Here is a 16,467-nt window from a genome sequence, read left to right on the forward strand (position 1 = left end):
AACGTGGTTACAGCTATAATCTTAGGAAGCATCAGAATTAAAGTGGTGGCAGTATTTTGAGTTTAGTGCAAAAAACAGTAGTATAAGTGGGGCTGGGGGAATTAAAGAGGTGATTTTTAGGAGTCTTATGGCTGTGAGAAAGAAGCTTTCTTTGAACATAGAAGTCCAGATTCTATACTCTTAAATCTTATGCCAGTTTGGTTTGGTCTTTGATAATATCATTTGCCATTCTGAGGCAGTGCGTGGTGAAGATGGTCTGGATGGAATGAAGTTCTGTACCAGTAATGACCTCAGCTGTCTCCACCACGTTCTGTGGTTTTCTGTGTTCATCAACTTACAATTTGCTATACCAAACTGTAATGATTCCAGTGAGAATAATTTCTATAGTGCATCTGTAGAATTGTGTGAGTATTTGTGAAGGCATACCAAATCTTCTGAGTCTCCTGAGGAAGTAGAGGCACTGGTGTGCTCTCGTGATTACTTCATCGAAGTCATGGGGCCAGGTCAGATTATTGGTGATTTGAATGTCCATTTCCACAGCAGCCCCATTCATATAGGCAAGGGTGGGGTGTACTCTCTGCTTCCTGAGGTTAACAGCCAGCTTCTTAGTTTTGCCGATGTTGAGGGAGAGTTTGTTGTCCTGGCACCATAGCACCAGGTCCTCAGTCTCTTTCCTGTACTCATTTCATCATTATTTGTGATCAGACCTAAAATAGTGGTGTTGTCCCCTAACTTGAAGGAGTTGGAGCTATGTCTAACCACACAATTGTAGGTGAACAGGGAGTAGAGCAGGGGACTGAGCACGCAGCCCTGGAAGAATCCTGTGTTGAGGATCAGAGTGGAGGAGATGTTGCCTATTCTCACAGATTGAGGTCTGCCTGTCAGGAAGTTCAGGATCCAGTTACAGAGAGAAATATTAAGTCCCAGCTCCAAGATCTTGATGACCATCTTGAATGGAATTATAGTATTAAATGCTGAACTATAATCTATAAATAGTAATACGCCGCAGGTGTTTATATTGTCTAGATGAGCCAAAGCAGAGGGAAGAGAAGGTTCTGTAAAAACTGTGCATGCTATCACACCCATCCCAAGGCTGCACATGAATTTAAGCGTGTGGTTCATTTCCTGCAGCTCAAGAAGAGGACGTGGACGAGGACGAGGTGGCTGTGCTGATGGCAGACGTGGTGCCCTCCACCAGCCGCCTGCGCGCCACCACCGGGCAGACCCGCGCCATCGCCAGGACCCGGCAGAGTGAGAGAGTGCGCGCTAATGTCAACAGGAACCGCATCTCGCAGGCCCGCAACATGCAGGTATCCAGGCCCTGCGCGGCTTCCCGAGGGTTGGCTGAGCTGGAAGCTGAAAACCAACTGCTTTATTTTGTGGTGTATGGCCTTGTTAAAAGGAGCAGACTGTGTGGTAGGATCAGCATCATAGTCGTCACGTAAACAATCTCCTCTAGTCCCATTATAAAGCAAATTGCAATTTTCATTGAGACAGTACTATTAATAACCTTTATTTTATGTAGTGCCTTTCATGTTCAATTATTTCTGGTGTCCGTTTTGTATGGGGAACAATGTGACTGTCTACCCTGTCTTTAATTCTAGCACGTGCCCAGGCACCTGATGGAGTCCTCATTGCTCGAAGAAACAATTGACGCTGTAGTTGCGGGTCTGAACACGGCAGTGTATGTCCGACCGCTCACTCCTCGAGCTGGAACTACAAGAAGACGAAGGACAGGTAATGAGAGTGATGCAGTTTTTGCTGATGCCAGACCAATTTATGAAGCCTGACTAATCTCTTTAGTCTGTGATTATTTTTTATTATCTGTTTAGTTTGAGATTATTTCTTTTGGTTGTTTCTGATGTGTATTTGAATTGTACGCTTGTGTTTCCCAACTACTGTGCATCACATTATTGCAACCAATGTGTTAAAGGACTTAGGAATGATGCTAATGTTGTTCACAGTGAAGCGAAGGGGAACCAAAAGTAAGAAGCCTCGATCGAAAACCGCCGGAGGAACAAGAACTAAGGGCACAAAAAGACGGAGGCGACGTTTGAAGAAGCAGAGGTCCAGAAGGAAAGTGGTAAGGACCCATTCAAGCCTGAAGAGCAAATAGATGGATTGCTCACCACTTGATTTTTGGCACACTTTATTTCCCAGAGCTGGTAGTTGTGATCAAAAATGATCTCTGTTACATAAAAATATGTTTACATCCTGTTATCGCCTTGTAAGGTCTTTCCAGATTTTTGTGACAGTTGTATTTTACATGGTTACAGTTTGACAAGTGCCTGCATGTGCAGTCATAATGTATAGATATCAGCAATTCCACATCTCAGTGTAAGTAAGCATCGCGTTGTTTTTTTATGTGAATTTGAATTGTACTCTTGTGTTATTGCACTTATGTGTATTGTATTTGTGCAACCAATGTGTTAAACAGCTTAGGACTGATGCTAATGTTGTTAACATTGAAGAGTCTTCTAGTCTTACAGAAATATTTTTTTTTAAATCGCATTAAGGCAGCCTATAAATGCTTATTATGAAATAGAAATGAAAAGTTTGCATTGTAAATTATGTAACTTCCACTGATGTAAATACAATGTTTCTTTTGCTGGTCTTCAAAATGACACTGATTTGTTTTTGTGTTCTTGCTTTCCCCTGCTTTGTTAGGATTGACTTATCAAAAGCCATTTTAATGTTTTTTTTTTCTCTTACAAGTTTATGACTAAGTAACTAAGCTAAATAGATCTGGTTTTTAACTTGGAGCTCAGTAATTCAGAATGGCCTGTGTTGCATGGCCTGACTGGGTTGCCATTCAAAGCCACCTCTGTGTGTCTCCTCAGCAGCTGCCGAAGGAGCCCACTGCACGGGCCCGTATTGCTAAAAGCCTTGGTATGGGGAAGCCCATCCGTGGGTCCTCCATTCCCTCTGTGTACCGGCCCGTGGACCCCAGCCTGGGCGCCATGAGAGCAGACATTGGTGCAGCCTCCCTTTCCGTCTATGGAGACCCCTTTGACCTGGACCCTTTTGATGATGGGTATGTCTTGTTTATGGGTGTATTCAAAATTAATCTGCAGTGGAGATGGTGGTGTAGCGGTCAGCATTGCTGCCTCATAAAGCTGGACCCTGGGTTCAGTTCCGGACCTGGGGCGCTGTCTGCATGGAGTTTGTATGTTCTCCGCGTGTTGGAGTGTCCAAGTGCTCCAGTTTCCACCCACAGTCCAAAGACATGCTGGTAGGTTAATTGGCTTCAGGGAAAATGAGCCCTTGTGTGTGGGTGCGTTTGTGTCTGTGTGTGACCTGCAGTGGACTGGTATCCTGTCCAGGGTGTGCCCCACCTCCCCCATGACCCTGTATTGGGAGAAGACATTAGAAAATGGATGGATGGTGGAGGTTTCACCAGCAGGTCATTGTTGGTCAGTCACAGTGTTAAGTAAGAAACAATGTTTTAGAAAGCCAGTATTGTGAAATATATTATAGGTGTTCAAGGCATTTTTCCTGTTTTACAAACCTAAAATTTTTATTTCTTAAAAATGCTGAATATGGCATTTAGGCTAATAATGTTGTGTGCTTACTGCACTTTTGACTTGGGTTTTGTTTTTTCACAGAAATGAAGCAACCGAACAGCCTTCAAGCCCCTTGTCTCCTTTTGAAGTTAAAAGACGAGGTCTCTCTCAGTCAGCTCTTAAGTCTCATCAACCTGTTGCCAGACCTGTTTCAATCGAACTTCGCAGGTGAAGTTGCAGATTTTTCAAAATTCTTAACAGATGTTTATCATTTTAATGTAATTCCATTTCCTGCACAACCTGAGGAATTAATGATTTAAAGTAATTTAATCAAAATCATTGCAGTTTAATCACATTAAAAGGCAAACAAAATATTATAATTACTGGATAAACATGTACATGTTTACATTTTGTTCTCCCTTGACAATGTGTAGATAAGCCAGGTTCAGGCGTGATATATGGGAGCAGAAGAGCTGCAGCATTCTATTCGGACAAATAGCATACTTTCACTAAATAGTATTTTCTCACTGCATTGAAAAGCTAATGTCAGGTGTCATTGAACGGCAGAAGGGCACTTAGTATCCCAGAAGCTGAGGTAATCACAGAAGCAGCACCCGTTCCAGACCTGCTGGGCAGCATCCTGTCAGGACAGAGCTTGCTTATGATGGACAGTGCTGATGTTGTCATCAACAGAGATGGTTCTTTGAAAGCCATTAAACCAGGTATTGTGTACAGTTTTTCTGTTTCCTAAAATACTACTAGATCAAGCCAATGAAGAAAGATTTGGATGTGGGTATGCCTGGTTTGTTTTTGCAGATGGATTTAAAAATGAGCTTTTTTTAGTACAGATAGACCTGAATTATTTTACAAATTGCAGTTTGTGAGTGGCATTTTGAAACATCTCAGTGCCACGTTGTTGCACAGTCTGCAGTTGTAAAATAAAAAGATTAGTGTCTTTAAAGAGTGCCTCAGCCACCAAGGGTGCTTGTTCAAAGTGCGGAGGAGAAGATCAAAACCAGAAAAATAAAAATCACATACAGTTGCTTTTAGCAGCATGTCAATATTACTGTATGTGTGCACCAGGGTTATTCACATGTTTCATATACATAAATTAAGCTTTCTCAACTTGAACAAATAGCATGCAAGCAAAAACATTTTTTCACAGTAAAAGTACGTGCTTTATTTAATTAAAAATGTTTCCACAATAATGGTAAATATGGGATTAAATTTGCAGTTTTTCCAATGGATTTTATTTTGCTTTATTCCAGTTATCTCGACACAGATGAGAAGCGTTTCCAGTGTTTGTAGAGTCGGGGGTTTGGCAACAGAAGTTAGCGCCACGTGGTCGACGTGCTCCAAGACAAGTGCCTTTAGTTCTAGTGGAGATAACGAATTGCCTTCATCTTCATCCCCTTGTAACATCCCTGAAGGATCTGCTTCGTTTTGCTTGTTTGCGTCGAATGGCTCTTTATCACCCCCAGTGTCACCGAAGCCACAGGTGCAGTTGGGGTCGCAGTCTCATAATGTGCGATCAGCTACTTCGGGAAGCAGCTCGATCCGGTTGCTGACCTCGGCCGTTCCACAGCCCAATCCCCTGGCTAGCCTCACGGCACCAGGAGGAAGCCTAAGAAATGGCAACAGCGGTCCATGTTCTCTGAACTACAGGGGTAGCAACTCTGATCCATGCTCAAGAAGCACTATCGTGCCTGCCAGAAAGGTCCCACTGAGACCCGTTAGGGTAGATGTGTCTGAACTCCCTAGGATACCAAAAATTAAAAGGGAAGACACGGGCATCTCTCAACCCAGAGATGGTAACAGCAGTGGAATACCAGATTCATGTATGAATAACCTCACGGGTAATGGTGGCAGACAGCAGACAGTAGAGCAGAGGGATGTGAGGAGCAATCAGAATAGGACTGACAGGAGTGAGGGGCAGAGGCAAAGCCAGGGAGGCTCATCTTCGTCCTCTTCCTACTCTTGCTCCTCTGGCAGCTCAGAGACCCGTCCTAGTTCTACTGTAAGCTTCCGAATAAGTGCCAGTGGAAACTCCTGGCATGGCAGGAGGCTTGCTCATGGAGGGGTTTTCGGTACATCTTTGAAACCCACAGGTGATGAACCATGGGAGATACACAGCAAAGGCAAACAGTCTTTGCCAGCTGTACAACCTGAAAAGAGAGAGAAGGCTGTAAAAAGTGAAATCTATGACCCCTTTGATCCCACTGGCTCTGATTCAAGCTCTTCTGAAAGCGCCTCTGATATATTTCTGAACACAAGCTCAGAGACTGAAAAAATGAGCCACAGCATCCAGGATTCCACATCAAGGGAGCAAGAACTGCCATCCTCCAGCTGGAATTGCCTTGAAGAAAGGAAAACAGGTGCTGGACACCAGGTTAAAACTGAAAGAGTGCATGGTGACACTGATGAAAAAGAGGATGTGGAACCCAATTTTGAGCAAAGGAAAGAATCCTTGTGTAACAAACATTCCAGGCTTTCTGGGAATGGCTTAAAAATTGCTTGTAAATCTAAGATCTTAATCACCGAGCCTTTGTCTGATGGAGAACATGGTGCTTCTGCTGGTGGTGGAATTGATACAACACACAAAACACTTGAACTTAAAAAAAGACTACCTCAAAAGGACGCTCATTCAAGATCTAACTCTCCAGCCAGTACTCACTCCGAAAAGAAAATTAAGTTGGAAACAAAGTCTGAAGCCAAAGATCATAAATCAAGGTCAAACTCAAGATCTGAGTTGTACCCCCATTCTTCATCTGATGGGAAACAAAGTTCAAAACCAGAGGCAAGGTTGGCCTCTGATGAATGCTGCAGGTCTAGTAGTTCAGAGACCACAAAGGAAAAGTCTGCCATAGTGAAATATAGGGAAAAGAATCCCTCGAGGTCAAGAGAGAGGAGGTGGTCCCACTCCCATTCAGGAAGCTCTTCGCCTGAGATCTCAGAGAGATGGGCGAGAAAGAAAAGGCGGTCCAGGTCCAGATCGAAAGATAGGAGGCAATCTTGCTCCAGCAGTTCTGAAAGAGCTAAAAAGAAAAACCATAAGAAAGAAAGAAGCTGTGAGAGGTATGAAAGCAAAGGCAGTGGTTCAAGGCAGAAGGACAAGAAGTACAGACGCTCTCGATCCAGATCTAAGGAGAGGAGGAAAGACAGGTCGAGGTCTCGATCCACTTCAAGGTCAAAAGAGGCACGCAGGTCAATATCAAAAGAGAGACAAAGGCAGAGATCGAGATCTAGAGAAAAGAAGAGTGAAACATGTGGAAAAATGTCACAGTCCATAGAAAGGAAGGGAGAGAGAGGCTCTCAGAAACTAGGAAAGATTTCTGTAGAGACTTTGAAGGAATCTAAAGACCTGAAAGAAAAGCCTGCTTTCATTGCTCCTGTGAAGGATGAGCCTGGTGTTCCAAAGTTGGTGAATGAATCCACCCCTAAAGGGGAAAGGAAAAAAATAGATGAATGTGATTTGGAAAGCAAGATGGATGTGGTCTTGGAGGCAAAGGTTAAAATGGAGCCAACTTGGCCTAAAGAGTTTGGATGCTCTTCATGTGAAGATGAGTTCTTGGGCTCAGTTAAAGACGAGGTGTTTTCTGCCCAGCCTATCTCTGTAGATGAACACTACAAGCCTAAATTAGTTGGCACATCTGAAAATCTTCCTGGTGCAGCTTTTCATGAAACAGAACCTAATAAAAAAGAAAATGAAGAGCACTCTGCAGATAAGGTCAACATTGACTACATCCTTCATACCACAGACTTAATAAAACATGAAGTGGTTGAACCAATAAAGGTCAGTGCACCTGCAGTTGACACAGTTACAGCAATTAAAAAAGACGATGCCACCATCAAACCTGAGGTAGTGCCATCCCCTGTGACTGCTACCTCCAAATCCAGGGCGCCAGTGAAGAGGGTGACCTGGAATCTCCAGGATTCAGATGGGCCCTCAGCAGAAAAGACAGGCAGTAAGTTGAACTCAAATACATTTGCTTCACTGTGTCTTACCAAGACTTTGACAACCTGACCATATTTTCTAAGACGTGCTTTTGCAGAATGAATGTTGGATCAGATATAGTCTCCATGAAGGAAGTTTTTTTTCTATAAATCCCAGTATGGTTTCTGTTCTTCAGTGCTAGGTGTCCACAGTGAACAATGTATCCCTTACTGGCCACAATACTAGGAGCCTCCACTGGAAATGTGCTGGGCCTCGGTTAAGGTTGTGGTGTAGGCAAAGATGTGTGGGATTGAACAGCACATTCCTCTTTCTCCCGTTTTCAGTTGAATTATAATGTGGGAATGTGGGGCATTGTATTGGTCAAGGAAGGTGAGACTTTTGGGGTCCCTAGTATATTGGCAAGTTGAATGTGCAAGAAAGCTTTGCTCAACTACTGTAGCCATTTTCACATTATGTTACTGTTTCTCTCCTTGTGTTTTAGAAGTTTCGCTTTTTAAACCGCAGCAAAGTAGCAAAGATGGACTCTGCAAGGCACCGGAATCCAGGCAGGCCTTGAATCAGGTGCAGTTAATTGAACCTCCTCCAACAAATTACATGATCCCTCAGCCTATGTTTCCTGATATAGATCCCTCACAGGTTGGTCCCCATATAACCAAGCTTGTCTTAAATTCTCATGGATGACGTCTCTTCATCTCATTTGTGGCCGAGAACGTCTTTGGTTTGCTTTTTGTCCACTTTCATTCCAATCCAAGTTTAAGAGAAAATACTTTTCTTCTTGCTCAGTTGCAGAAAGAGAGTGCTGGCATCCTTAAATTTTTTTTTACTATGCAAGAATGTTTTGACAATTTGCATAAAAGATGAGATGCTAATTAACCTAGAGGCAGAATGTGGGGAAAACAATTACATGTCATTTAAACAATTTGTGAATGAGATTTGTGCAATGAGAGAAAAGTATACATAACTTTCTCTGGAGCAAAATGCTTTGCAAGTGGCTTGACTTTAAATCATGCTTATCATGATTTATTATATTTCTGTGTAATATCATAGATCAAGAGCTGCAGCACATACTAATTAATTATTCTTTGGTAGTTGCCAAATAATGGTTTTGGAAATCATTCATTGTTAATTTTGAAGTGTTTCTATGACATAATTTGACCAAATCTGACGCATTATGAAATTTTCATTTTGTGCATGCCATGGACTATTGTTTTAGCTGAATCTAAATTTTACATTTCAGTAGGGCAATGTGAATTAACTTAAATTACTTTTTGTATTTTGTTTTCCTTTTTTGGAACAGCTCAAATACTTTTGTCTGTAGCTATAACTGTTGCCCTCTAAAATCATTACTGTTCCTTGTTTACACAACTTAGTGTTCAGTGAACCTTTATCCCTTATCTTCATAATTATCAACACAACACAATTTTAGCACGGGAGATGTCTTTCCACTACCCACTGAAAAAATAATACTTCACTGCTCATTAACAGTTGTAGTTTTTTTTTATTTGACACAACAATTAAGATGAGTCTAATAAACATTTGTGGTGCTTAGCTTGTGCTGTTTTATTTTATTTTTACCAGAAGACAGTAAAAAAAGTAAAAACCCTTCTGAATATTTCCAGAGAAGCTCAGCATCTCTGTGTGAAGGTACAGGGTTTTAACCTTGATGGAAATGCTGCTTGTACTGTAACTATAAAGTAAAAAGATCCCTGTAATTCCAGTATTCTGATTTCTATGTAAACTGGCACCAAGTATCAAATGGTTTGTTCAGTATTTACTTTTCAAAGACAGCACCCCGGGAGGGTGTGGTTGAATAGTTTATTAAATGATATTAAACACTATGAGTGAGTGAAGAACATTATTTTAAGTGAAGGGCTCCAGGACTTTCATCTGTTGCTGTAATCATTAGATTTCCATTCAACCATCTTTGAACTTATGTGATCAGCTCGCCAAAAGCCAGGCTCTTCAGAGCTATTTTTTTTAGATGGAGAGTTTTTAAATGTGGCTAATTTTTTATTGCAATAACATGGTCCCATAAATTTGTAAAGGGTTAAAGAGAGAGATTTAGGGTCTCTTTTAGAACTTAATTGTAAAATAAATTTTAATTACCCATGAAACCACAAGAGCCTGGTTTTGTTACATGTACATCAGTACTTGGGCTTGATATATTGAAAGGTTGTGGTGGAGAGCACTAGGTGGCAGCAGGGTTTTGCCAAGTTCAGTATTTTTTCCTCTGATGCAAAAGGAAGTAGAAGAGAGTTACTCGAGGACAATGTGAGACAACATGTTGCCAAAACCCGTAACCTGAACACAGCCAGGCTGTGCAGATTCATAAGAAATGAAAGTAAAACCCTCAGTGAAGTCTGAAGAAATTGAAACTGAAACTGAAATTGTAAAATTGTAGCATTTCAGGAAAGTTTCTCATGTGCTTTAGTTGTACTGTTTATATCCTAGAAATGTAGTGTACATATGAAGTAGATATGTAAACATAACTATTTTCACTTTATTTGATTGATTAAAGTATCACCATAATTGTCATAATTTCTAAGGAGTCTGTGAAAGAGAGTCTAATCTTAATTATTTAATCTTAAGTACCTGAGTCTAATCTTAAGTACTTTCATGTTAATATTTCTAATATCTTATACCATTTAAAGTGGATAAAACATCTTAACAACAGCAAATACCTCTGTGAATATTTCTTGAAATTGTTTAGCCGAGTCACGATTGGTTAGTTTTTTTGCTAGACATATATTATCTGTATATTATGATACTATGATATAATTAACATGTTTTTACAGTTTGTTTCTCCACATTGTGAATGTGAATCAGTTGAAACTGAACACAAACGTTGGTGCTAATGGTGATAATAAAAGTCTTTATTTCATCTCCCTTAAGAGATCCAGGGGTTTGGATTGTAGATGAGTTCCTCAGCTATTCTGAATATAACAGTACAGCAAAACAGGCTTTCTTAATTTCATTTTCCACGCTTGTTTTTCTTTAGGGGATTTAATCGGAATTGCATGCATGTTCCCTTTAAGTAAGCAGGTGTAGCTCTGCTCCTTCAACTCTGATCAGACAAGTCAGTTGTGCTCTTCCTCACCAGAAAGAAGCATGACATTAGGGTCAATCTGGACAAAACAATGCCGTTTCCAATTGACATGAAGATGCAGGGACACCAAGGCAGTATGGAGGTGTATCAAATACAGGAACAATTGGAAATGCTTGACTTATGTTTTGTGTAGCCTGCATAATTGTGCCCTGAGAAGACGAAGCCCTTCTTAGATGCTACATTTTATGACCATCCATCCAAAAGACTCAACTGGTGCAGAGGTTTAGTAACCCAAAACCCACCTCCAACTCTAACCCAAATCCTAACCTTAAGCATGGCTCTAAGCCCAACACACCCTATAACGGTAACATGCACTTTGACAAATGTCATGAACACTTGTACATCAGTTTTACCTAAACTCACTCATAAGACTATAGCCTAAAAAAAGGTATTATGCAGGCTACATAAAGCCAAATTTAAACAATACCTTACTGGACAATCATATGTGATTAAAATCACAACTTCCAAGAGTCTAACACTTCTGAACTGTTTATTAAAATACTATGTCAAAATACTATTTTTTTTCATTGTAAATAATACAATACAGAATTATTCTCAAACTATTGGTTTGAGAAGTGTTTTATGAAGTGTTCCCCTGCATCACGTCCCCTTTGTATTCTAAACATTTGCATGGTTGCCTCACAGCGCTGGGACTCTGGGTTCAACTCAGGACCTGCAGCAGGATCTGTGTAGTGTTTATATGTTCTCCCTGTGTTTGAGTGAGTTTCCTTTAGGTGCTTAAGTTTCCTCCCACAGTCCAAAGACATGCTCAAAGTTAAACTGGCTTCTGGTAATAATGGCCCTGGTGTGAGCGTAAGTGTGTGCTCTGTGGTGGACTGGCGTCCCATCTAGGGTGTAACAACCTGGCACCCATTGCTTGCTTGGATAGGAAATGGAAATTTCTGTTCATTAACAAATTTATGTTTTTCGAATTGTGTCCTTAATCTAGAAACCATGCATACCCATTGGGAATAAAGGGTTCTTCATCTTCCTTGTATAAAACTCTCGCTCTTCCCCTCCGGCTTGTACACATACCAGCATACATGATGATTTGAAATGCTTTTTGATAAAGGAACAATCATGCATTTGCACAGTATAAAAGACTTAAGCATGTATTTTTAAAACACTGGTAAATGTGTACCTGCTTATCAATTATGCATATCCCTGATATAAGTAAACATTTGTGTTCCAATTTAACTTTCTGTTCATATATTTTAGAAGGAACTCTTTAATTATTCTTGCCAGTGGCCTGGTGTATTTTCCTTAAAGATGTTTATACCTCGCGGTTCACAGATGAAATAATTGTTTGTATACAACTTTGATTAGACAGATATATGTAACTTAACACAAACAGGAAACTGTTTCCTGACTGCACTGAGCACACTTATAATATTTGCACTGGAAGCAAATATGTCCATTACCTCAGATCCTCATCGGAAATTACAATAGAATGTGGAGAAACAAACTGGTTTCACACAATACATTTAATCTTAAACTGAATATTTTGTTAAACTCCTGCTGTGGTTTTAATTTGTTGAAACATTTTAAATAAAAGCATAAGAAAGATAAATACACAATGAAGTTATATCTCAAGAACACAAGTCTTGCCGTCTTTCAGGAGTTTGTGAAGCTTCATTCTTCATCTCCTTTCACGCAGAGCACACTGCTATTCATTTCATGTCTTATGTGTGTGTGCAATCAAACTGTATCTGATATTTTTTGTATCTGATTTTTTTTTAAATTTCTCCACCTTCAGGACTTTGCCGAACCTGCTCCCTTGGACACGTCCGTTCACGTGGGGTCTCTGCCTTATGCCCCTGTGGTCAGCGAGTCCACAGCCCAGTACATAATGCAGGGCAACCTGGCGACCGCAGGCTCCGCAACCAGCCTGACCTGTCCCTCTAGCTCTGACCTCAAGGCAGGTGTGTCGGAGCCAGGAGCACAAGTCCCATCTGCGCAGAAGGATGAGCCAAGAGCACCAGAAAGGGTTAGCGATGTGGACAAGTCCAAGAATGAGAAAGTAAGAACAGATGAGCGTTAATTTTACATGAGTGCTTTTAACTCCTAGTTCACGTTTTATCCTGCGCATGTAAAAACAATTGATAAACTCTGATACTTTTACACATTTGTTAAATGCAGACATAATAACCTGGGTTCTTAAGGTCCAGAATCAACTTGCTCTTTTCTAGCTGCATGCTGTCAGTTACAATAGATTTACCATTAAGAAGCTCAAGAAGACCTAACTAGTGCCACAAAGTGAGCTTTAATTCAGATGATAGGTAATAGGTTTATTCAATGCTAAAAAAAAAGAAGAGGAAAGCTACCAGTGCGCTCTAATTTACCCTTTGGTAGGCTCTGACCTGTCCTTTTTAGCTTGGAGAGATGGAGAAATGTGCCTCCAGTACATGTAAATTTGTTTGTCCAAGCTACATAATGCAGAACCAGAAATATGACTTCAGCAAATCTACCGTGTGACAATAGTAGCCTCTGTGCCGGTCTGATGGCTGGATGTTCTACAAATCTTTCATTGCCTAGTCTCTTGAGTACTTTTGTAGATATAAAGTGAAGTGGTGATTAAAATTGGTACTGTAAATAACAGTATGTAGTAACATAATTTATTTCTCTGCAGTACATAAAGAAGCTTCATATGCAAGAAAGGGCAGTTGAAGAAGTAAAACTGGCAATTAAGCCTTTTTATCAGAAAAGAGATATCACTAAGGAAGAATACAAAGACATTCTACGGAAAGCTGTTCAGAAGGTAGGTGTTTTCTGCTACTCCTGTCTAGTAAATAAAAAATAAATAAATATATTACACTACACCCTTTATGATGTAGCATTCTACACCTTTTAATAACAAAACAGTTCATTTTAATTCACCTTTATCGTGTATGTCTTCTATTGAAACAGCTGTGCATGGAGGTATCCCCTTATATTCTTGTGTTTGCAAAAAAATAAACTTTCTTTCATCTGGCTTAGGTGTGCCACAGCAAGAGTGGAGAAATCAATCCGGTCAAGGTTGCAAACCTGGTCAGAGCTTATGTTGACAAGTACAAGCACGCCAGGAAGCACAGGAAAGAGGCCGAGGGCTCAAGGAAAGACACCGTGATGACCAAGGACCCACCATCTTGAAGGAGAGCCGTTTCCAGCCCACAGTGACAGCAGGCACAACACACTTTTTAGAGTTGCAAACCTTTAGGGCCATTTATGTTGCAATGCGTTATTTTTTATTTCTCAGAACATTTGAGAGTGACATTTTCTTACTAGGTGCTTACACAGCGTTTTTGCATCAACAAACATCAGGAAGATTAATGTTGAGGCTGTCCAAATCAGCATATGAATCCCCTTACTGGCCTCCTCATGTGTTCCTGTTTGAAAAAGCAGCTTCCTACCACCCGATTATACTACAAGCCCAGTTCCTGTTTCTGATCCAAGTTCTTTTTGCATGGAGCTATCTTTTGAGTTTGTGTTAAATTCTAAACGTTTACACACAGGTTTAATGAGGAAGTGAAATCCTGACTGTCCTAATATATCTCTCTTACTTTTCTTTTCATCTGTAACATGTTGCTTGTCAAATTCTTGTCACATACAGACCAGTGTATTTCTGTTTCCCTCACTATTTCAGCTTTAGTATTTTTTTTCCCCTTAAGACTAATGTTGATTTTAGATTTGAGATCAGGTCATTGTGTCTCATCGACCTCCTTCCTCCTTTTCACAGTGGAACAAGTTTGATCCATGTTTGCCAGTTTCGGTTGGTGTGGGTTTCAGGCCTCTGCGACCCTGTGCTGGTTTACAAGCTCCGTGATTTATATGGAAGGGAACCTGTATCATTAGGGGGTTAGAGCAGGTACTGCTTTACTCTGATCAGTACAGCTCTGAACAACTGTTTTGAATCAGACCAGGATTGGTTGGACTGTTTGGGTGCTGCAGTAGGTTTGCTCTTGGTAGTGAAATTTAATATGAGAGACGGAGCTCTGCAAGAATATGACCCCTCTAATTGTGGCCTGACTAATATGGGAAAAGGTTCCAAATGGTGTACAGTACCCCAAGGTGGTTCACAATGTTTTGCATTCTCATCATTTTTTCAGTTTCCTCTATGTGTTTGTTCTAAGGAAAGTGCTACCACATGGGAAAAATAGTGAAACAGCATAAAATTAAGAAGTTTGCTTTGACACATTCAAAAGTATAAATGTATAGAAGGACATTTCCATGTTGGGTTGATTCAGAGACACTAGGATTACAGCAATGACTTCACTATAATGATTGGCTTTGTTAAGGAGTTATTAGTGTAAGGGAAGGGACAGTGGTAAAGATTCTACTCCTGTGTACTTTGTACAAAGGGAAGATTTAAAGACAATACTTTCACAGTATGTGTTCAATATGTACAATTATTTTATCACCACAAGACCCATTTTGTGATAATTTCTGGTAATAGTTTACATTATAGCTATATCTGACAGTATAAAAAACAAAAGAAACCATTTGTTTAATGCCTGAACTCTCACATCACAAATCTCATTTTTATGCTGGACCATTACCTTGGTAGTATGCTCTCACTGTAGTATTTTCAAAAGTGTGGTTTTAATTCACGTTCTGGTGCAAGTTTTATTTGGCAATACTGAAATGTGAAATGTTCAAATTTAACATAAGCAAGCATTTTTTAAACGTTTTTTTGTAAAGGTTCTTGCATATCACTTGGAAAAACAGATTGTTCTTAAAGCATTTTACTAATCTAATATGTTGTTTTTCTTAATTTACTATTAAGAAGCATGAAAGAACGTAAGTGTTAAACTTTGTCACAGTTTGAATACATTGGTGAATTTTGTAACACCATAATTGAAATGTTGACACTGAGATCTTTATAATGCAGGCCAGCTTAGTGCCTAATTTGCCTGAAACACTAGTCACCAAGAACTAGCCTTGGTTTGTACTTTGTATTGTTGTTAACCATTCTGTTTTTTTGTAGGAGTAAATCATCCACTGTAAAATGTAAAAACATACTTAGCTGAAATTAATTTCATTTAAAAATCTTAAGTACCCCACAGTCAAGTTTGTATTTGAGGTTTTTAAATTATGGTATTGTTTTTTGCCCCTGTGAATAAGTTCCCCGTGAAAACACTCCCCTGTTAGCTTAATAGATTAAAACAATATCTCATTGTCAGGAATACATGTACTGTAAAGACCCTGAAAGTGCTTGAATTTCTAGAAGTACCTTAAAGTGTAATTGGTTGGCCTAGAACGCTTGCTTTGTCACCCATTCTGTGAACTGCTGAAACTGTTTAGAGCAACTGATCAGAGAAGAGTTGGTGTTAAATTGTTTGATTGATTGCTTTTTTTCTACTCAATTTCAAGTCAACTGAAACATGCTTGATTCATAGCACAGTGCCAACGTTGAAGCCTGACGTTACTTAGTTATGTACAAAAACTGGTTTGTTCAGATCGTTTTGTTCTCTGGTTTGGTTTGCTTTCAGTTTCTTTTACTTTTGTAAAAGAGGGAGAATCTTTGGCGCTGGATGTAAGCATTAGCATTGAAACATAAGAAAAATCATTTTGATACAAATTTCTTAGTGTATTAATTCTGAGCTGTTCTTCCCAAAATTTTTTATTTACAAGGTAAAAAATGGTGAAACTAGTTTTAATGATTATGAAGTAAATATTGTGTTCTGTATAGACTAAGGTAAGCTCAAAAACAGATTTCTAATCTAGGATGGTCCTGGAACACATTGTTCCTTAAACCTCCATACAGCTCAGAAAGTAACGTTAAGGTTAACTGTCACTATTTAACTGTTGAAAACATGAGATTTGTAAATACATTTCTTAGAAAGTGTCTTTAATAAAAAAACTAAACTAAATGTTCTGTTTTGCATACATGTCTTATTTCCAAATGTGTTATTCTGTATTAGTGA

The 16,467-nt window shown here is 39.8% G+C and overlaps 1 protein-coding gene across 5 annotated transcripts in view; it reads left to right on the forward strand.

Moving 5' to 3' along the window:
- The window catches only part of phrf1 (PHD and ring finger domains 1), a 29,309-nt gene extending 12,896 nt beyond the window's left edge, over window positions 1-16,413 (forward strand). For 2 of the 5 annotated variants that reach the window (XM_069181539.1, XM_015338425.2), the window contains exons 8-18: window positions 1,132-1,310; window positions 1,605-1,737; window positions 1,965-2,083; window positions 2,841-3,034; window positions 3,606-3,731; window positions 4,071-4,225; window positions 4,772-7,468; window positions 7,940-8,094; window positions 12,321-12,584; window positions 13,194-13,322; window positions 13,541-16,413. In XM_069181539.1, the coding sequence (XP_069037640.1) occupies window positions 1,132-1,310; window positions 1,605-1,737; window positions 1,965-2,083; window positions 2,841-3,034; window positions 3,606-3,731; window positions 4,071-4,225; window positions 4,772-7,468; window positions 7,940-8,094; window positions 12,321-12,584; window positions 13,194-13,322; window positions 13,541-13,693 (4,304 nt within the window). In that variant the 3' untranslated portion in view covers window positions 13,694-16,413. The remainder of the gene's footprint in view (window positions 1-1,131; window positions 1,311-1,604; window positions 1,738-1,964; window positions 2,084-2,840; window positions 3,035-3,605; window positions 3,732-4,070; window positions 4,226-4,771; window positions 7,469-7,939; window positions 8,095-12,320; window positions 12,585-13,193; window positions 13,323-13,540) is intronic. The other 3 variants (XM_015338428.2, XM_015338427.2, XM_015338426.2) reach the window with 3 other exon arrangements.
- Window positions 16,414-16,467: the final 54 nt, after the last annotated feature.

This window comes from Lepisosteus oculatus, chromosome 21 (genome assembly GCF_040954835.1).
Source record: "Lepisosteus oculatus isolate fLepOcu1 chromosome 21, fLepOcu1.hap2, whole genome shotgun sequence".
Lineage (NCBI taxonomy): Eukaryota > Metazoa > Chordata > Actinopteri > Semionotiformes > Lepisosteidae > Lepisosteus > Lepisosteus oculatus.